This window comes from Chelon labrosus (assembly GCF_963514085.1).
Source record: "Chelon labrosus genome assembly, chromosome: 20".
Classification (NCBI taxonomy): domain Eukaryota; kingdom Metazoa; phylum Chordata; class Actinopteri; order Mugiliformes; family Mugilidae; genus Chelon; species Chelon labrosus.
Genome location: NC_140353.1, coordinates 10,176,580 through 10,199,202, shown reverse-complemented (window position 1 = coordinate 10,199,202; position 22,623 = coordinate 10,176,580). Strand labels below are relative to the sequence as shown.

Sequence of the window (22,623 nt, the reverse complement as noted above, 5' to 3'; positions counted from 1 at the left end):
AACACCCAGCGTTGGATCACTGTGGGGTATTTGAGTTCAAAGCATGGAAACCAAACGTATGTTTGTCTGGAGGAATGCTGTCGGTCGTCGTTCCTGCGTCTTTTCTCTGCGTGTTTAGACAGGCTCTGTCTCCAGCTGGGTTTGTGACAGAATGGGTACAGTAGTACAATACAGCACAAAACACAACAATCTCGTGTTTTGTTTTTTCTTCCTGCCTCTCAAACAGCATTAGCAACTTTTCAATCAAATATTTGCAGTGAAGACATATCAGCTTTTAGATGTTTACTCTTTGGGTCCTGGGAAATAAAGAACTCAATATTCATATTTCAAAATATCTTACACTGTGTGAAGCTTGAACAGCAGCTTCAAAGGCAACTGTAAAGAATACAGCGAGAGAGCTGCCGGTGGTGGATGTTTCCTTTTTATGCCTAAAATCTTGACATTGTGCAGTTCAACCTGCTGTAGTTTGCATAAATCCAAGATGGCCCATAGCTTCTACTGTCTGAAGGAGTGAACGGCAGACTTTTTATTCAACATTCAAGCACTTTGGGGCGAGAGGCGACAGTCAAAAGATAGATTTTGGTTGAAGTTTCACTTAAAACCAAACGAATCTTTAATATTTTCACACGTTTTGAAACATACATAGGTAAGTATACACCGAACATTCTCGATTGGGGGTAAAGATAAAGACAGACTGATAAAGAGGTAAACTCAAGCCCACTTAGTTCTTCATGCAGGACTCATAGGTAGGTACCATATATTTGATGTTTATAAAGGCATCCTCTCCACCGTAGCGCTCAAACATCTGCAGAGTTTCCTGGATCAGTTCACCGATATTCTCTCTCTTGCGCTGGCTGTAGTCGATGCCGTCTCCAAGATTTCCTGGGGGCAAAGGAAAGACACGGAGACAGACAGAGTGAAAAAAAACAAACGTATATTTTAGCAGAGTCTGGGTCATCGCAGACCGCGAGGTGGATGTCAGGGTTCACAAAGCACCACCTGTGGCCACGCTGCGCTGCTTTCCTGCAGAGCGAGTGGCCAAGTGCAATCCTTCCATCTGACTTCAAACCCAGCGGACAGGCTGAATTTAATTTACTCCTCTTACACCGTGGCCACTTGCAACTGAGCGGCGGAAGAGTTTTTAACTGTTGAGCTGAAAGTTTAATGAGGCAGCCTGCAGAGATGAGAGCAGCGCAGAGGACACACGAGTTAGCGACGGCTCTGCTCTGCTCTGCGTGACCAGTGATGTGGACTCTGGACGCTGCACAGGTATGTATGTGATTGTGCAACTTTGACAGAGAATTAAACACTGAGACCAAACGACAACGTTGACACAGTTAAAGTCCCGGATAATGCAAAAGGAACTAGTCTGCTTTCTGCGCGTGTGATCAATTGCAATTCAACTCAAAGAGAAAAACACATGTGGCCAATCATAATACAAAAAAAACGAGAAAGCTGCCGAACCTCCCCTCCCCCAGGACGCGCACACACACGGTGCAGGAAAACACACACTACAACAGAAGTCTAGAGCGCTGGGGGAACTTGTTATCGAAAAAACATTCCTGAGGTGTCCAGCCTCCACTCCTTCCTTCTCCTTCTTCCCTTTCAGGCACACTTAAACACACACACACACACGCACACACACACACGCAGATGGTGACTTTATCAGCACACAGCAAACTGCCAATCTCATGCCGCTGCACTAGGGGCTCAAAACAGTTTTTCGGAGGAAGGAGGCACACACACACACATACGCACACATCCAAACGCTTGGTTTGTTTGCAAATTGAAACCCTGCTCAACTAAAATATCCCGGAGAGAAGGGGGTTTTATTTCAGGATGCTACAAAATGAAAGCAAAGACGGAAACAAACAAACCGGTCGCTTGACTTAAATGGAGCAAACTTAACGTGAGAGAAGAGAAGAGAAGAGAAGAGAAGAGAAGAGAAGAGAAGCATCAAGGGCTCATAAAGCGACCCTACTTCCTTCTCTTTTATTCCTAATTAGACCTGGAGAGGGCATTAAACCTCGCGACCATTTCTTCCAAACATCCCGTTCCTCATTCTCTCTCTCTCTCTCAGTCTTTTCTAATCTCTCATCTTCCCTGACAAACTCATCCCCACCACCCCACCTCATTCCTTCTTCTCCTCGCCTTTCCACCCATCCATGGCCTCCTCATTAAAACGCAAAGACAGCCAGTCCCGTAAAGCGGCCCGTTAAGCAGCAACACGTCTATGATCTCAGTCTGCTGCACTTGATTTCTGCCCAGGACCCCGGGGCGAATTCTCCAGCCGCGCTCTGACCGCCGGTTAGCCCGACTTCATTGCATATTTTACAGCTTTTGCTTTATTTAGCAGCTATTTACTGTTCTCCTTTTTTTAGAGAAACGGCAACAATAAGTGCATGCGCAGAGGAATGCGGCATTTAAGAAAAACTCCTGTTCGTATCTAAACTCGGGCCCTGTTTTATTCTTGAGCTGCCCACAACACAGGCGTCTGCGCCCTACTACTTAGCGCAAATCTTAAATAGCAACGAAAATGCTGCCATCTGAGCAATAAAATAAAAAAAAAAAAAAAAGGCAAAGCAAACGGGGAGGATTGAGGACAGCAGCACGCTGTGATGTGTGTAAGCTGAGGAGGAGAGTGGTGAGGAGTAAAGAATAAAGAAGACAGGAGTCAGCCAACTCTTACAGACTGGTTCTGCTGTGTGTGTGTGTTTGTGTGCATATTGGTGTAGGTTAGAAAGCCGAGCCTATGGAGAGTCACCCCCTGTTAGTGTGGAAATGAGCAGTCGTAGCCAGCCCAGAGGGAGAGCTTGGCCTTCAGACAGAGAACACAGGGAGCTAAGGGAAGAGGTGCGGCTTGGGAACCAGCAAAGCTCGGACCAGTTTACTGGGGCCTGGAGGAGGGCAGCGAGGAGGTCCCGCAAGGGGAGGGGGGGTGGGGGATTGTTGCTGTTGCCGTACTGAGCCTTTCAGCTTCTTCTTGCCGAGCTGTTGGGAGGCCACTAGCATCAAAAGGAAGAGGGCAGAGGAATTTGCAGTGATTCTCAATATTTAAAGAGCAGAAAAGGGAGAAGTGTGTTTAAGGGGGGGTGGGGTGGGGGGGAAAGAGGAAAGGAGGGGAGGGGGCGAGGGTGTTAAAAGCTGCCTCTGCAAATGTCCTTCAGCAAAATAACTTCTCTTTCTCGCTCTTTTTCTTTTTCTCTCTCCCCTCCCCGTCTTTTTTTCTTTTTTCTTTTTTCTTTTTCCTCTCTGCTTTCGGCAATATCCGCAACCCAGGGCAGAGACGGGGAGAGAAAGGGGAGAGAGAGAGAGAGAAAAAAATCTTTAAAAACAATCATAATAAAAACTCCCGCCCTGTGAACAGAAGGGAAAGGGCCCCGCTGTCTGTTCCTCCGAGGAGAGGAAGGGTCGATACAGACGGAGACAGGAGAAGATGGTGGAGGAAGAAAAGGAGGGTGGCACAAAAAGTGAGGCTTTGTTTCGTTTTTTTTATGTTAAATCGCTGAAATTGTGATCTATCTGTCTATCTATCTATCTATCTATGCAATCATTAAGGCAACAGGGGCAGTGCTTCCCTGCCAAACCACAGCATGACAAAGCTAAACTATACAACACAACAACAGCTGCAGTCTTCCTCCTTCTTCTCCACCTCCTCCTCCTCCTCCTCCTCTTTCTCCTCCACCCTGCTCTTTCTCCATCCCTCATTCCCCACGGCCCTAAACAACCTGTCTTTCCACATCAAGCTGAAGACAAGTCGTCACAGATGCAGGCAGCGCTCAGTGTTTCTCCAAAACAGCTCAGACTGTACAGACAGTGGACTTCAGGGGCATATTTACTGTCGGCAAACTGGGCCTAATGGGCGATTAGAGGACCTCCTTATTGCTTTAATTTTTTTTTTCTCTTCCCCCCCCCCCTGTGAAACGGCGCTGTTAAGATTTCTGCCTGTGCTTAGCATGCATTATGTGTATGTTGTGCGGGTGTAATCTCCTGCCGGGGACCGGGTGACACACACACACACTGCAGCGGCTTTGGGAAGTTTAGCTCCAGAGCTGATTCAACATCAACCCACCTGCCTTTGTTTTCTAATCAACTTACCCCTGATTGTGGAAGTTCCTTTGGAAAGCGGCTTAGAGAGGGAGGCCCCCCCAACACAATAGCTCTTTGATCCTAGCAGCCAGATGCAGAGGAGAATCAATGAATGTGGGAAACCTGATTTTTTTTTTAATATAATTTCTTTTTTCCTTCCAAACGGTTTGGCTTCGCTGGGAAAGGGAAATGAAGGAATGCAGGTTATGAGTGAGATGGAACAGCTTGAGTTCCAGGCATACTTTGACGCTGGCTGCACAGCTGAGCGTGTTATATGAGCGCATGTGTTGTCATTCTTCCATATCGCCAACCTGATAACCCTCCGTCACATTTATTTTCAGAGCTCTGCATCAGAAAGTTCACGCCGCGTCTTCTGCACTAACATACTTTAGTTTTTGTAATTACTTTTGATCTTGATGTAGTCGACGACAGCATTAGCATAAACGCGTCGACTGCGTGGATTGACGCGTTGCAGTGTTTGCGTTCACGCACAGTTGTAGCGGCCCCTGCTGCAAGGCAGGCCGAGATTTACCAAGGAGGCCCGGACTGTACTCGGCCGTTAAAAGTGTGTGCTATTCTTTAAAGAGACCCGATCGTTTTGTAAAAATGAAACAGACCATCACGGCGGAACCGACTCTTGGTTGGTGGTCAGTGCCTCGGAGTCGTGTGGTCGCTCTCCTGTTTCAGAAAAGGCTCTCCACACCAGATGCTAGTGGCAAACATGGCAGCGCTGTTTTCCAGTGCGCATACAAACTGTGAGCAGTTTGTTTTTAAGCGCACGGACCTATAAAACTAAATTATGGTGATTTCCACTAACACGACACTCTAAGTTGGTGTAATCAATCTTTTGCAGGTGAATAACAAATGTGAATTTCCAATGAAGTCATCACACGTCACTAAAGTACCTTTTTAGCCAATTAATTGCAGAATATAGCAAAGAACATCTTTTCTAATTGGTCTGTGAAGGTTCTCAATCATCGTGGGATATGGGGGAAAAAGCCAAGATGTGGCTTTAAGATGTTTCATCACTCAGCCACGTAGCTTCTTCATTTATAAAATACAGATGTGGAGTAATATAAAACCTAAATTTCCCACCAGATGTTTAGAACTTGAATAAGTGGCATCGAAACGTCTTCAAGAAGCCCAACAAATCCAATAGCTCTTGTTTCAGCCATTAACTTAACTTTTGTGTATGCATAGTAGCATTAGGTAAAAAAGCTTGTTAATGCTCATTCATAGAATTCATGTTAAAATCTGTTATTATGGGAAAATGTCTGAATAAAAGTTATGTTAATTATTTAGTGGTAAATTAACCAAGGCATCGACTACCCAGAAAATAATTGAAAGATTATTGGAAAACAAATCAAACAATCATAAAAGTTGTGTTAGCTTTTTCTTCCGTGTAAGCTGAACATGTAGTTTTTTTGTTATAGCTATAAGTAAGACATAAAATACAGAGGATGATGCTCCTCATTTCATATGGTATGTAATCAGGCCATAAGGTCAGAGCGACGGAGGGAGCCTAACGGTGGAGCATGTGTGACAGAGGGTGTGTGAGTTTGAGGGAAGGAGGTGATGGGGAGTGGATGGGATCACGGAAGGAGGTCTGTGCTTAACAGCAGGACTCTAATTAAAAGGGCCTCACAGTTGGGCGCCAGGCAGGCCTCTCATAAAGAGACTCACACTGTGGCAGAGAGGTGGGAAAACCAGGTGTATGTGTGTGCGAGACAGAGAGAGAGAGAGAGAGGGGGTAGTCTCTGTTTGTGTGTGAGTGCCTAACCACAGGTGTCTGGAAGACAGCAAGTAACCGAGCAGTGTGTGTGTGTGTGTGTGTGCGTGCGTGCAGCAGTAATTACTGTAAGTACTTCCATGGATAGACTGCATGTGTGCACACATACGGACACATTTACAGAGAGAATAAATGTGCTTAAATAATTACATGTGACAAGGACAGAAGGCGACAGGGAGCGAGTGGATAAACGCAGGAGGAAAAAATGTCGCAGGAGCAAATCTGCAGCGCAAGTAATTATGAAATAAGTGCAGGGAGAGGAGGAATGGAGTGGAAGTACTGAGTCCCGCAAGACGGATATGCTTAAGTCAGACGCTTTAATATTGTAAGTAAAGATGTTTTGTTACTCTCCATCTCTGCCTCAAACACACTTCTCTCCCTCTCACTGGTTATTTTCCAGTGCCGATGTCCCCGGCCCCCTTTTCCCCTAATGGATTATCAAGAGGCTGATGGACGCAACAGCTGTGGCTCACACACACACCCATTCATGCTCACACGCACACATATATACATAAACATACACACACCTGGAGCTGGGCCCATTCCCACTTTGTTGCTTTTCCATCACAACCTTTGTGTGTAATCAATAACAACATTTCAGCTTAACACAGCTAGCTCCAGTAAGGGCTTCAGCTTCAGTCACATCACATTACACACACACACACACACACGCAGACACACACATAGCCACATAAGATTGCGAGGAGAGAAGTAAAACAATAGGGTTTTGGCCAGCAGTAGTTTATTAAACCCCCAGCCCCTACACCAGCTATCATCTGACTGCTCATGCTTACTGAAGTCTAACCTTTGCTGTAGGTCAGTGATCTCATTTTCCATGTGTTCATCCAGCCCAGCAGTGCTCAGTCCACGGGCAAGCGGCAGCGCGGTACCTTTTCAACCCGGTGAAAGTTGGACATCAGCAAAGCAGCGTGTCAGGTGGAGGAAATGTGTCAAGGTCGGACTGGACAAAAGAAAGTAAGGCTGGAAAAATGTGTAGATAAGGTTAAGACAAAGACGCAACCTGCTGTGGATGCTCCTGAGCTGTACGCGAGCTGAAGCTGTTAGATTCCTATCGATCCAGGGTCCCACTGGCTTACTAGTCTACATCTGTACGTAGGTACACAACAATTGAATTCCAATTCCACACTTCCGCCAAAATCACGCCATGTCTTTGGCTAATCTTAAGAAATCCCGGGCTGTGGGAGGCTCTCAAAGCCCCGCCGAGGAGGCAAGGTAGGAGAATCCCGCTTCCACACATCACAGAACCCTCGTATTGCTCATTTCTTTTTCAATTAGCCAACTAGACCCAGCCATGACCGAGAGCAATATCAGTTTGCGCCATTTAGTCATGCTTTTAATGCACAAAGAGGGCTCATCTTAGATGATGGATCAATGCTATTTTCCAAGCTGCTATCATGTCCATTATTGTTTCAATTACCTCCACCCAGATAATGGTTATCCCTGTCTCATCTTATCCAATTGCAGCTTGATACATGCGTCTCTGAATCAGCTTATGATCGTCACAGGTCTAAAGGATGAGTCATCCCATGTTAAATTCGCAGGTGTATCCCACTGATGGCTGAGATGGGCAGTTACATTTTAATTATTTCCAGATTAGATTTCACGTTGTTCATGGTGCGCATGTGCGCGTCGGGACAAATGTTCCACGTTGCCTGCTGTAGCAGAGATTTCTATCTGGGTTAGAAAATACTGACAAAATACTTTTTATCGCAGCTCTGGCTAGACAGAGGGCCATTCATAACCAGGAACTGCAGGGAGATTCACACCACAGAGCGAAAGGAAATCTACAGACGGATTTCAACTGCGCTGCAGCTGCTGAGGCTTCGGTGATACAGAGGTTCACCCTGAAATTTGGCGCTCCCACGGAAGAAGCGTGTCCAACATATCATTTCTTCTAGAGAAGTCATTCTTAGGGATGATATGTACACGCTGGTTCTGTCACTTGTAAGTTTAAACATCTGAAAACGAATATGAAGCTGCTGTAATAGCAGCTGAAGCGTAACTTCTGTGGAAAACATAAATATTGCAGTGAAATAAAAAGGAAACAACACAGCCTACCACAGAGGACCTACCCTTTCCCACTCTGCCTGTCTGTGTGTCTCCCCGGCTGGGAGGAGAGTGTCAGTGCTGTCAGGTGTGAGTCAATGCCGTCAGATGCGATCTCATTACGCCAGCTTACCTCAAGGTTAGAAGTGGGCTGCTGGCTAGGCACAAAATCGATCTGCACCAGGGACAGGCGTTAAAGGCCACCGCAGTGTGCAGTGTGCGCACACCCGGACACAGGCTGAGCGAGCACTGCGCTTTGAAATGTAAAAGCCCACTGATGCAGGCGTACGCGTGCAACATACAGGATGTACGCAAAGCTCTGAAGGCACGCCGTACGGTCTGAACCCGCGAGTGCAGATTAACATATTATCGTACTGCGTCAAAATACCATACCATTACACTCTCTAAAGCGAGAAGAAGTCGGCAAACATTTCACCAGGAACTGTATCTAGTCAGGGGTGAAAAAGACAAAATAAATACATTTTCATTTGTAGGATGTCTGAAAAACCAAAGGTAAAAAACTTTCCTACACCTTGCCTCTTATTTGTGGCCCACAGGTTACGTCAGCCAACCGCATCTCTGACAGCAAAGTCCTCTAATGATGTTGCTTCAAGTTACATAAAGCAGAAACCTTTTTAATCTAATCTGAAATGTGTTTGGCAGAAGTCCAATAAGCATTGACAGGTTTTTGCATCATTCAATTTGTTGGATCATCAAAGTTGATCCGAGCGTTCAAAGGAGATGCCCACCCCTACACGTGTTCGTCTGGAAAACGCCACGGCGCCATTCATCCCGGCGTACAGAGACCTCACATTATTGGCTGTGACAAATAATAAACAAACAACAGGGATTATTTAAATTCCCGCTCGGTGTGGTTTGCGACTTCCAGCACCAGAAAATAATGCTGAAGAAATTAATATTAATAGGAAACAGCTTGGCTCGTGTACCTTTGCTCTGGTAGCAGGTGTCCGCGCGTAAGAGACACTGGTGCCGTGCTTAGGCGACCCGCCATCCCTTCCTCTCATTTACACATATTAATGGCAACAGAGACCATACAGTTCTTGGTTTTTGTTTTTTCATGTATTTACTTTCCTTGAGAAACGGAGGCTTTTGAATAAAACATACAGCACAGCGCTTGGACACAGTGCAGCTATTTGCTGTTTCATCAGCACCTCTACAGTACAGGGCAAGTCTGAATGTACAAATAGTATATTTGTCCTCATATTGTAATCTAAATAATGAGTTAAAATAATAGCAAGGTATAGTCCTGTGGTTATATCTTATAGTGCCACAAAATAAGATAAAGGAAACTGGAAGAGTTCGCTAATAGATGGCTTTCTTGGTGTTGCGTTTGGTATATATAATTTGATTTAGACTGTAATAATAGAATAATAGAAACAGTTTCAGATAAATATATGGATTAATATACTCTAGAGAACAGCTGTCTCGCTTTAAGTCCCTGTCCACATTAAAAGGTTTATACCTAACAGTTGGTTCCTGGTTGCCAAGGTGACCTTCTCATATTCCAAACCCAAAAATGTTTTTGAATGAAAGAAGCAGAACATGTAAATATTGCAAGACTATGTACGGAGCTTCTTCTTACTGTGACCAGTCTTAGTTTGAAAAGAAACCACCATGAACCATCTGGGTTCAAGCTTGCTATCGCCGAGGTGAATTTGGTGGTAGCAACCAAAAGCCATGGACCGTATTTCCCTGCCTCCTTTGAGATTAGTTGAACTTGGCACGGTACTCACATCTGCAAAGAGTTTTCCACCTAGCATCCCTATAACCTGATAAATTTCATTGACATTTAATGGTGTCTTGACACTACATCGTGCCTAGTCTCGTTAACTTGCTTTTAAAACATGGAATGTCAGTATCACGCCAAGGCCAAAAGCTGCAAATCAGCTGTTAAATATGACACGAGATGAGACAAAAGTGTCCCTACCCGGGGATAGAAAAGGTTAATAGGAGATATCGAGACACTTTGAAACAAAACACACTAACATGGCATCTCGAAAATAAAAATAAATGGATAAAACAGACTGCTTCGGGGCAGACTGATGCGGACAACAGAGGGAGGAAAGGAATCAGAGGAATCGCCCTCGTAAAGACTTCAAATGTCGAGACGAAAACTTGCGAGTTGCAGGTGGAAAAATCTCACAAAGCGAGGGCAGACGGAAAGAAAGGAGGAGGAGAGGGGACGAGAAGAGAGGTTGAGCGGCGTAGCAGTTTCAAAGAACAAATCCATTTGTCCTCCTTGCTCGCCACAAGAGGAACATCTGAAGTGACATGTTAATTTAAGTCAGTGACAAATCAAAGTCTAACGCTAATATTACCCTAAAGTGTGCTGAGCATCCTCTCCGCACATCTTGCGAGTCATTGAAGAAAAGCGATTGTAGTGAAAGCATCGGGAGAATAAGGTGTGCTTTAGCTCTTTAGATACACTGGAGTCTCTCCCGTGCCGCACTATGTGAAAACAATGGCACACACACACACACCTGCTGAGACACGCATATGGACATGCAGTTACACACACACACGCACACACACATTTATGCCCATACGCAGTGATGGGCTATGTGCCTAGCTAATAAAATCACTTTAGCCTTCATAACCACTTTAGCCTTGGAAGCTGCCATCGATGGAAGGACAAACACACACACACATCCACGTACAGGAACGAACAGTGAGTGGTCCAGCCCTTCCATTAGCCTAATGAAGTGGCTCCCTAAGATGGATGACATGACATCACCTCCACCACCAATCACAATATCACCCCTAAAAAACCTTCCACTAAAAGCCACACCCCTCCCCCCCCCCCCCCCCTCCTCCAGCTCGCCCCTCCAATCTCTTACTGCACCAAAATGGACGATGAGCATTCCAGGACCCATTCGGCCCGCTCACAACACTTTTATTGGTCTGGTTATTTATCTCTTTAATGCAATTGGCTGAAGTGGATGCCTATGGATGTGGAGAGCCAGTAAATCAAGGTGGGCCGGGGCGACGGCGTGATTAAAAGAAGTTTGGCTCAAAAATGACAATGGCACCGTTTGGACGGAGGGGAGTCCGTCTGCATTCAGAGCAGGGACAAGCGGCGGGAGACAAATGGAGGAGGTCTGAGGGTAGCATTTACTGGTGGACAAAGAATAAGAGCGCGTCCTCACACATTTATAGAATTATAAAAATGCACGTTTTCGTATCTCTTTTTAGACGCAAAATGTAAATGTTCAACCGCTGAAAAACAATCTCTTCTAAGTGTAAGGACAAGAGAAACAGGGCTTTACAGGATGTTGTTGTGATATACTGAGACTTGTCATGTGACACCACGTGTTTCACTCTCATGTGACGAAGGTTTTAGGAGACCTTGACCAGCGGGTGATCTGAAGTCATCCTCTGGTGACACAGTGCTTTGAAAATAGCCAGGAAGGCCGTTCAGATTTCCTTTCACTTGAAGAGATTTACTCTGCGCGCCCTTTGACCGCTTTGGTGATTTTACACGGATTATACGGACTATACGGACCATCTAAAACATATTTATTTTATATCAAAGTGGACGGGGGCCTAAAACACTTCCTGGCTGGGGAGACCTCGTCCCCTTTCTCGCCCCCACTTCACCTGCGCTCTCCCAGAAGGACAAAGAGAAGTGTTTATGGGTGGAAGGATGCAGGTACGGGCATCCATAAACAGCCGGTGTTTTATAGGCAGCGGCGCGGCCCGGGGGTCTGTCAAGGTTTACGAGGGCTCAGACCCTTTAAAGGAGGACTGTTTAAGTGTGGTATTTACATAAAAAAAGCCAAGACGTCTGTCTTAAGCAGACTTCACCTCAGTACAGTAATGTGAGACTTTATTAGAAACTGGAATAATTGCATTATTATTATCAGTGGATGTATGTTATTAAGATGTCCCTTTGTAGGCAAATATTGTTGCCAAAGAAAATGGACATAATGCCAAATTGTCACGTTAGCAGCTGTTTGTAGTACAAGTATAAAGCCTGTATGCTATATAAAGTATACACGGTGATACTATACACCTTTGTAGCACAAGCACATGCAATTAAAGACACACTCTCACTCAGTCTTTTTGTGCCTTCTGCCAGCTCTGTCCTTTTCTTCTACATCTTTTTTCCCTTCCCAACAGGACTGTGCACATTTGTGTGTATCACCTTTACAGTGTGTTTACTTATTATTAGCAGATGTCCCTACCCACCGGGGAAGGCGCAGTCCAAACAGAAGCAGAAGGAGAGGATGGGAGAGATGCAGTGAGGGTGGAAGTATGGGGGTTATTGAGATGTGCTGGGACAGCAGTACCACCCCGACGTGAGTCATAGGACACACTGTCAGCAGCCATCCAACATCACACACTGACTCATTACGCTAGAGGAGAGGAGATGACAACAGCAGCCATGATCAAGGAGCATGGAAGAGGCGCATCGGTGACAGACAGAAAGAGAGGGCGCAGTCAGCGTCAGCAGTTCTGTTGTGCCACGTATCTCAGAGCTACAGTGACGACGGCTCCCAAATACATCTGCAGCAGAGTCGGTATTTGCATGCGCTGATTTCCAGTGTTTTTTTATTCTTAAGCGGTTGCCAAATTTAGCCTCATCAAACACATTTTAGTGGGAGACTCTCCTTCCAAGAAAAAAACACACCATGGGTTTATTCAGCAAGCGTCCAAAAAGTAATAGAAGAAGAAACTTCGACTTTAGAAGAAAAACGTATAAGGCCATAGGAAATATTAGGAATAAGGAGGAGGTTGAGGTCAATGGATGGGTTCTGGATTATTTTGAAAAGATGACAGTCCCTGTGTGCTGTCAGCTTTGTTTACATTTAATTTTATTTTGAAAATTATCCCTTGGTGATTCTAAATTGGCCGTAGGTGTGCATGTGAGTGTGAATGGTTGTCTGTCTCTCTGTGTTAGACTGGCGACCTGACCGGGGTGTACCCTGTCTCCCTCCCGATGACAGCTGGGATAGCCCCCACCCCCGTGACTCTTCACAGGACAAGCGGTTACAGAAGATGAATGAATGAATAAAATTATCCCTTACCATGTGCTTGTTAGTTTTACTTCCTGTCTTTTGACTGTGTGCTCCTCAACTCAGGGTCCACTTGTTTCTATTTTTACAGATTTCACGTGTCTTGAATTTTCACATCCCTTTTTGATTACCCTGTTTTTTTCTCCTGTTGGATTTCCCTCATTTGTTCAACCTGTGCTTTGGGTTTTCCTTGCTCATCACCGCAGCACCTTTTGTTATGTTTGTAAGTGCTCAATAAATTGACTTAACCCCAACTTCACTGACTGTCTTGAATTTGGGTCCTCCCTTTTGACAAAAATGTTTACTTGGCATTTCTTACAATTTATTATTTCAACCTGAACCACATTTTTTATATTTTTTACCCTAATTGAGTCAGATCACCAAATCTAATCAGCTTTTTCTTTTTTGGTCCTGCCCATAAAGTCATCAGATCTTCCGACCTATATAAAACGCTGAAGACAATTGCAAACAATGTATTCAGTTATTCAGTTTAAAAAGAACAGGCTGGAAAACAATGTAGAAAACAACACTGGTCAGAAAGTAGCCCTAGATACATATAAGACGTTCCTGCTGGTATGCAAGCAAACTCTGAATGCAGATTACAGCTAAATCTGGCTGAGATCAGTATGGTTTAAGGGCCTAGATGGACGTACGTACGCAAAAACGCTTCAGCCATAAAGTGTCTAACTGTTGCCAGTCAAAGTCACTGTCCTACACTTATACTTCAGTCATAATTCAAAATAAGAGGATGTGATAAAAGCTGACTTAACTTTTTAATACACAATAAAACCTTCCACCTTTCCAGTAATGACTCAGGAACTAATGTCATCCTGTGCAACACCCTCTACCAAAAAGCCCAGTAATAATGACTGCTTAAACCAGACTGCCTTATGGTCTTAGTCCATGGGTCAAACTGCAGTTTACATCTATGTCTGTATAGACTTTAACAATAAGACTTAATAGTTCTCAGTAGTTCTAATGACCCTTTGTATGTAAACTATCCTCACATCATTATTATATATTATTAGGCATTTGCACATGAGTTCTTGTGTTGTGACCAAAGGCATGGTTCTGTGTGATCAGTGACCTTTGACCTCTGATCACCTAAATTTAACCGGTTTACCCTTTTTTTAAAAAAACAAGCATTACTTAGATGTCGTGCGACAAGACGAAATAAGATAATCCTTTCATTTATCCCACAGTGTCGCTAGCTTGGAGGCGTTGAAGGAAAATGTCACCACACGGCTTTAAACAGGAAACTGTTTAAAGAAACTTACATTACGTTCCTGTGGAGAAAATCCACAGGCTGCAGCGCTAAATGATTTATACGTACAGTTACCGGCATTTTGTTTCAACACCCTTTGAGGATTTTGCTTGAGAATTTCTGAACATGAGAACAAAAACACACACACGCACATTTTGTAATACCCTCACACCTACTACCTCTCCATAGACAGTATGTATATGTGATGGGGCATTTGATTTGATTAGACTAGATTTAGATGTGAATTATTTCACTGTTTCGTACTCCCACAGCAGACACTCTCATGTCATATCCATACATTACCGTGCACAACAAGCGCTGTATTTGTCTGGGGATGTGTCTTGAGTTGACAGGTTTTATTCATAAGCTGTGCGTATGTGTGTTGCATGTATGCCATGACTAGTTGTAGCCTAACTTGTTTGTGCGCCTGTCGTACCTGGGCTACGCACTGTCCCCTGGCCAAGTGAAAAGCAGGACCATTAGGTCGGGCAGACGAGGGACGATTCATTTGGCTCTTTTCTGGCCGTGGCTGTATTATCTGCCATGATGCTATTTGTCTGAGACCAGCCAAGCCGACAAAGTGACAGGAAGGGGGAAGATGAACAATGGGCTCAGAGACGCGGCCAGTTTTGCTTCGCTGACAAACTGGGGCAAGAGCTGGAGGGATGTGGCAAGAGAACGAAGAAAAAGAGCAGGGCATGAACGCATGCGGGACACACTGCGGTGGAACGTTCGCCAGAGGACACAATTTACGGCACCTGTTGGATGTGATTGATCAGAGGAGAAGGAGAGAGGGTAATGGCGTGTGGTATAGTGCATGACACGGGATGAAGTGGTGGGATAAAGGAGAGGGTTAAAGACACACATGCAGAAGAAAAAATGAGTGTGTGAGTGAATGAAAGGATATAGGCGGACGGAGATAATAAAGACAGAGTGTAGAGATGACTGGGCAATTAAACAACAAGGGACTAAGATAAAGACATGGTAAGAGAGCGGGAGAGGAATACAGAGAAAAGGTCGTCGGTGCAGGAATGTGTGAGCGAAAGAGACGGAGGGAATATATATTTGTCCCCTGATGGGAGTGTGTTAGGAGTCCATCTGAGGAGAAATGAGATCAGTAGCTGACTTAGTGGTAGAGGAAGACTTTTCTGCCCTGCAGCTTACACACTGACTCAACACCTTCTTCCCCGTCTCCTTCTTTCGCTCTCCGGTCTCATACAACCTGCAGTGCATTTAATCTGCTAGACAGTCGTGTGTTCAGCCTTGTGTGTGTGTGTGTGTGCATGCACATGGGCGCCCGCAAAGTCTTATTACCCAGGCTCCTGTCCCACTCCACCTCTCCATCAAACGACTAGGCCGGCCTCCTCCACTCGTCTCTCCTCGCTATCTCTTTTGCTCCATCCCAGCTGAGACCACAGAGGAATCTCCTCATAGAATCACCCACTAAATCATCTATCCACCAAACAGACACCTTGGCAAACACTCTTACTCGGAGCTTTCATTTCCAATATAAACACACAGAAGACAGAGGGAGGGTGGCTGTCAACAAGAAAAGTCGCATTACTGTTTTGCCAGAACATAGGAACGCCACATTCATACATTTATAATTGACTGAAGACGCGCACATTTGCAGCTATTAAAAAATGTATCACTTAGTAAAGTGCTTGTTTGGTTAGCACATACCAACTAGTTTCGGATTGGTAATTCAGTAATCCATCTTGAAGACTACTCCTTAAAGGTTTATTGTATAAGTGATTACCAATAACAACATTGAAGTGTGATATATAATTGCTCTAACTACTGTGTACGCTATCGTTATAACATTACAACGTCATTCAGAAAGCTTTGTGTACGGTGGCTCCATAACTTTAGCTACGGTAGTTGTGTGTGGTCAGCTCATGTAATGGTCAGCAATTATCACAATTATGTTAGCTTTAGTTACTAAAACGAATGAAATTTTAAGGAATTAATCATAAAGTTATCATTTTATATCATTTTACGCTACTTCACAACATCATCAAACTAAATCTTCTGTTTTTATCTGGAGTGAGAGACCACCCGCAGCGTAAATCACATACAGTGCATTTGAATGACAATCTGCAGTTAATGTAGGTATGATGTTTTATGGTATATTTAATGCAAATATGTGTGTTTCCATGTTAATAGCGTCCATGCTATCTTGTCATTAAAGGGGAAACTAGCCATTGCAAATTACAGGTAAACAAGCCGATTGTTGCGGGTCCGATGGCGCTCAGAGATGACATCATCCAGGTCAGAAGTTAGTAAGTCAATCTATAGACCCCAGATGATGATAACAGGTAACTCCGGACTCAACGGGCAATAGCACTAGCGTATCAAAACAAAATATTGGTGAATTGAACAGGTTTCGTGGCAGATAATGCGTTATTTAGAGGATGCGTGTCGGTGCCCCAGTCACTCCCACTATATGGATATACGCAGCGCTCCATTGGATCTAAATATCTTCCAAATGACTCCAAATAACACCAAAGTTATATGGGTGAGTAAACGATTGTATTTTATGGCGGAAAAAAGGTCCAGGTTGTGAAAAACAGTAATTCCCCTTTAAGTCTAAATCATTTCAAAGCTAACATACCTAGCTTAGTTTCAGTTAGCCTCCTGAGAGTTGGTAGGAATGAATATTGTCTATCTCTGTGAAACAACTAGTTTGTAAGTCTGTGGTCTGTTTTAAGTGCAGGTTTGGTCTTGTCTGATACAAACTTCTAGTACACGTACAGTATATGAGTCCACTGTGCCACTGTATGATCACATTTACTCACATTTACTCACTCACTGGTCACCACATAAGCCGCAGAATGAGCTAATGTTGCACCCAAACCCTATCACGTTACTCCACCTGGCACGCGCTATAACACAACACACTTTTCTCTTCCCAGGAAACCAGAGGAAGGCAGAAACAGGCCTTTGTCTGGCGCTGGTGGTGATGCCTCGCTGGAGTGTGCCAGAGGGGAACTAGACTAGGAAGGAGAGGAAGGTGAGCAATAGAAGGGGGTAAGATTAGAGTGCCTGGAGGCCGCTGAGGACGAGAAGGAGGAGAGAAAAGGAGGGAGAGAGATGAAAAACACGATGAGCGCAGCGGAGGAGTTAGCTAGTAGTTAATAGTATCTGACTGAGATCACACCGCCACTGGGCTTACTTGATTACAGCGCAGTGCTGGAGGACAATAAAAAGACGTACCCACACTGACTGTCATGCACACACACAAACAATGTACACACACAGCGCCCGAGGGTCCGATGGGAAGCAGCAGCAGCAGCAGCAGCCGCAGCCGCAGCATTCTGGATAGATGCGAACATCAGAGTGGACTGTTTATATCCACAAGTACTTCTATATTGCATAAGGTGTGTGCGCTTTACATTCAAGAGGAGGAAATACATCAGATGTATTAGTGAGTTCACCAAAGCTATTCCTCCCACTCACTCTTCTCCGGTTCCAGAGCAATCAACCATAGGCTCATATAATACACACTCCCTCCTCGCTCAAACTTTCCTCTTGATCTATGTTTCATGCCTTGACTGGAGAGTACGAGACGAAGAACAGCACTGCAGCACTCGTATAGTCACAAAATTATCCTGGCCTTGCAGGACGAGCAGGCGAGAGAACTTAATTAATCACCAGCGTCTAGTTTTCTCAATGTAACACGTTTACTCTGTGGCTCATTTTTTTTTTTTTTGTGTGTGTGTGTGTGTGTGTGTGTTACTCTTACTCTCACTGCTGATCCCTATAGCTACATGGAGTTTGATGAGACTGGCAGAGATTGCCGGAGGATTTTATTTCAATCGGGTGCCAGCTTCAATTTTCGCGAAACAAACTGACCAACATTAAGCAAATAGCTGAAGTGTTAATTAAGTTGACGTTTGATTAAGTTTCCGTGAAAGTTAGAGCTGCATCCAAGTGATTTCAGAATATCTGTTGGGCTAAACCATTTGAGGACTCAGAATTCATCGATTAATCATGAAAATAAGTTCCAGTCTTACTTCCTATTGTTCCCCTAAAAAGGCTTTGCCTTGAACTGATGATCACAAATAAATCTAAGTACATTTTAAATCAATTCCTTGTAAGTTATGATCTCGAGATCTGGTCCTTTGTTAGGGCTATCGCATTTTAAAAGTATACTACATCTTCAGAGAAAAAGAATTTGACTTCCTCTCTTTCTCAAGAGCGAGGAGTAGAGTGGAGTCGATTAGTCCTTTTTGGTGAAGATCATTTATATTAATAACAAGCGGGACTGTGCCCGCAGCTGTGCCTCAGCTCATGTCCCTGTGATGAATGCTTTATTGCTTGGTGTCCAATCGTTCTTGAATATTCATTATTAGTATACATATATAGATTTTATGCAGTCTTGGGTTTCATTCCTTATAGCAATTCCTTTTAATCCATACCAGAGCATTAGAAAATGATTAAACGCCGAGAAATGTTGAGCACAATATGCCGCTATAAGACTTTTTAGTATTAAAACACTGCTGAAAAACAGATGCAATCTGCACTCCCTTTAAAGTACATCCACTTCAATCTGAGAAAGTGCTACGCAGCCCACGGGCCCGTTTCAGCTGCATCCTGCAGAGCCGCAGCTGGATATGGGTGTGAGTTAGAGGGAGGCAGATGCACGGAGCAAAGCAGGAGGAGGAGGTGGAGAGGAGCCAGTCAAAAGTTACGAAATGTGCCCCTTGAATAATCAACGTCCAAATCAATTTGTTCAACGTCCAAGAGAAGCGGGCGGACTACAGAGGAATGTGTGGAGTGGGCGGCCGCTCGACGCATCCAAGTCCATATCTCAGACAAACACAACAGCCGGAGAGAGCGCCTGAGTGCTGCGAAAGATGGCCAGGAGGGATGGGACTGAGGAGAGGGACACACACTCACTCACTCACACAGCTTTTTCCTCCTTCTTTCTTAGTTTTTGATACATACTGCAATGCAACACATTTCCATAATTCTTGTACTTCAAACTTCATACATTTCTTAACAATGACTACTCACTCATGCAATGAGAAATATGGTATATGCAGTATAGTTTGCTTTTATTCCTTGTTTGGAATAAAAGCATCCAGACATTTGAACCATTGTGAATTAACGATGCCTCTCTCATATCTGTATCTTAAATACAATAAGCCCGAGACAAGCTGACCGTCTGCCATTTGCTGACGTCGGTGACATGATCATCCAGAATGAATGAGGTGTAGGTCAGCTGATGAGCATGATTCAGGTGGTTTGTAGCTCGTTCTAGCTTCCTAGCAAGTAGTGGCTCTTTCGGTTTCCCCTGTTGAATGACGATGTACGGGTAGTGTACGGGGCTTAAGGGTATAGCCAAGAGATGGTTAGCTTAGCATAACATAAAGACTGGAAATAATCAGCCTCTAATAAACACAAATAACTTTAATCTTTTATTTAACTCAGTGAGTTATATATGGTCTTCTCTTTAACTCTCGCCAAGAAAACAAATAAGCGTATTTTCCTAAAACCTTATTTAACAAATATGCAAAGTATATATTCAAGCTTTGTTGGGTTTAACTGAAGCGAGAGCCAGACTTCGAGAGATGCAGTGCAGCACAAGACTAGAAAAACGCCTGCAGGCAGCAACTGGCCCACTGCGCCCTGCTCAATAAAGGCAGCCATTTCACGACCCCGCCCCTCGGCTTTTAGATTTTAATACTCCTCTCTGTAGCCGTTTCCGTGTTTTTGTTGTCACAAGAAGATCTGTATTTAGCGTCACTGGTATTTTAATTCTTACACTGATCCTTTTCTGTCTTTTCTTCTGTCTTTTTTTTTTCCCCCTCAACAATGGGAAGAGTGCAGACCTAAAGTGCGGAAAGGACAAACGCTGGCCTAATCAGATTAGCAAGTATCCTATTTCTTACACTGACAAATTAATTTCCGTACAAATTAAATGAAGGGACGCTCCCTTGATAATTCCCTCGGAAATTGAAGATGCTTTGGAAGAATGAAATAAACCAACAGCGGCGTCTACAAGAGAAAAAAATCTAATTACCAGCAGAGAAAAATAAAGGTAGGCTAATAAATTAGAGAGCAATAAAGCAGAGTAGCCAGATTCGTATACGGTCTCTGAAACTCGGTAATGTGAAACAGAGAGGCTGCTACTGAGGTAGATTTGGGCCCAACAAAGATTCTGGGGAAAGAAAGGGGAGAAAAGGGAGAGAGAAGAACACAGAAACAACAACCAAGCCTTGTCTATTACAGGATGTGCTATTTTCCTGCAGGCAATGGCAAGGCAAAGGTAAAAGACAATAATAAAAGTGTGGGAGAGGGAGGGTGGGAAGACAGCGGATGGCGGAGGAGAGGAGAAAATAAACAACACCCAGGCAGAAACAAAAAAAAAAAAAAAAGAGAAGGATGGATAAAGAAGGGAAGTGTGTGAGTGGCAGGCGACGGCGCAAAGGCTGTCTGAGCTCAGGCTGTTCAGATCCACTGACATTTACAGAGTGGCCGATCGCTCCTTGCCGTCCTCCCCTTGAAAAGTTCAAACGCACACCGATCCACAGAGGAAATGCTAGGCTGTGTGGATTAACGCACTCTCTCACATCTCTCTGCAGGCCTCCCCTCCGTCTTTGCGTCTTGCGGCTGCCGCTCTGCCTGTTTGTGTGTCAGTCTGGTTTCATGTCTGTCTCCTACCTGTGTCTGCATTTTCAACAACAGAGGGTGGATTCCTACCGTCTGGTTCAAAAACATATAAACTTTTCCTGTGTGTGTGTGTGTGTGTGCGTGCGTGCGTGGGTGTGCATGTGTGTGTGGTGACCTGCAGACTGACAGACAGGTAAGAAGGGAGGCGTGGGAACCCAGGGTAGGGAAAGGCTACTGAGACGGGCCTAATTAGAGCTGAGCAGTCACCCAGCTTTTGGCACCACCGAGTCAATGCCATGTATCTCTCACCCCTTCACACTCACACAAACAAACACACCCTGACATATGCTTGTTGATAGTGGCTCACTGTGAGGAGACACCAGACTGTTTCCATATAATTGTCAAGCAGAAAAAAAAATAAAAACTTCCATGACATGGTTTGGTTTGCACAAATAATTCAGCTGTGTGAAATGATCAGAAGGTGGTGGTATAGTCTTCGTTACACATGGCTGTAATAAAAAGTAGAATAGTTTTTAGTTATTTACTTTTCTTTCTTACTATCCGGAGACAAAGACTGTAAAGGTCATACTTAAAGGTATTCGCTCATCATCTATCTCTTTGCAGCAGACAGTTGGTTGCTAGGTGACGCTCCAGGTTGTGATTGCTTAGTGAACCCTCTTGTAAATTTCGCAACCGTTTCCAAGCAGAACGTTAAAATAGTGCTAGCGTCTGGACAAAGATAGGTCTTTTTGTTTCACCCACCTGCATCCATTGCTCGTTGCCTCCACTACTTCAACTTGGTGCCCAGCCGCGTCGGGTTGCCAAAAATGTGTCATCGCTACAGCTCTTGTGTCACCACATCACTCACATCCTGTGACTAGGCACCTTCCATCTACATCAACTCTTCTTAACTTAGATCTTCAAGAAAACCTCAAGTGAGTTTGAAGACTTTAAACTATATATTTTTCCGTCCGTGTGCTACTTCGACTTCATACGTCAACATCTGTTAATGAAGCGCAGCAGCTGAGTGAGTGCCCCTCCTCTGACCTCACTAATGTCACTGTTACTGTGTTAGAGCAGAAGGCGACGAATGTCTTATATTTTTTCACCTTCCATGTCTATATTTTTCTCTTATTACCGCACATCGTTACATTCTTTGTGTTTTCATTATTTACCGCAATAGTTCTTACAGAAAACAAAGAGAAAAGTGGGCGACGTGCAACGTTTACTACATCAAGGTTTTCCAGTTACATGATTACATCTGTCCGGTTCCAGGTTGCTGCTCGTGCGGTCGACCGGTCGGCTCGCTGAGCAGTATTTTTTTCAGTGTTTTGTTTTGCACGTCATGCTGCACGCATAACCACACGGCCACGGCACCTCTAATTCTGTATTTTAAACATATGAAGATAATGAGTCATCGCAAGTGGCCTGCTTTAAGAAGTTGTGTTCACACCTGGCATTAAAATGCACCTCCACATGCCTCACTGTGGTTTATTATAAATATAGGCGATCATTCAGAATAGCAGTTGTGTGCTTTTTTCTGAAACAGCGCTGACACAAGAGCACCCCCGCTAAATAAGTCTTTAATGTGACCCATGACACATTGTGTGTTCACACTAGCAAATGAATGTGCAATCACTCTGTTGAACAAACTGTAGATTACTTGCACATAACGCACGAGCACTTTGGTCATGCACTAGCATCTATTGTGTGTTTTTAACATGTGTTTTATGTCATGTTTTTATCTATGTTTGTACTGT

General features: G+C 44.2%; 1 protein-coding gene across 1 annotated transcript in view; it reads right to left on the bottom strand.

Annotated features, from left to right (window-relative positions):
• Positions 1 to 617: 617 nt before the first annotated feature.
• pacrg (PARK2 co-regulated) overlaps positions 618 to 22,623 on the bottom strand; it is a 133,360-nt gene continuing 111,354 nt past the window's right edge. Inside the window, exon 5 of the mRNA XM_084569814.1 lies at positions 618 to 882. Coding sequence (XP_084425940.1) covers positions 722 to 882 — 161 coding nt within the window. The 3' untranslated portion in view covers positions 618 to 721. The remainder of the gene's footprint in view (positions 883 to 22,623) is intronic.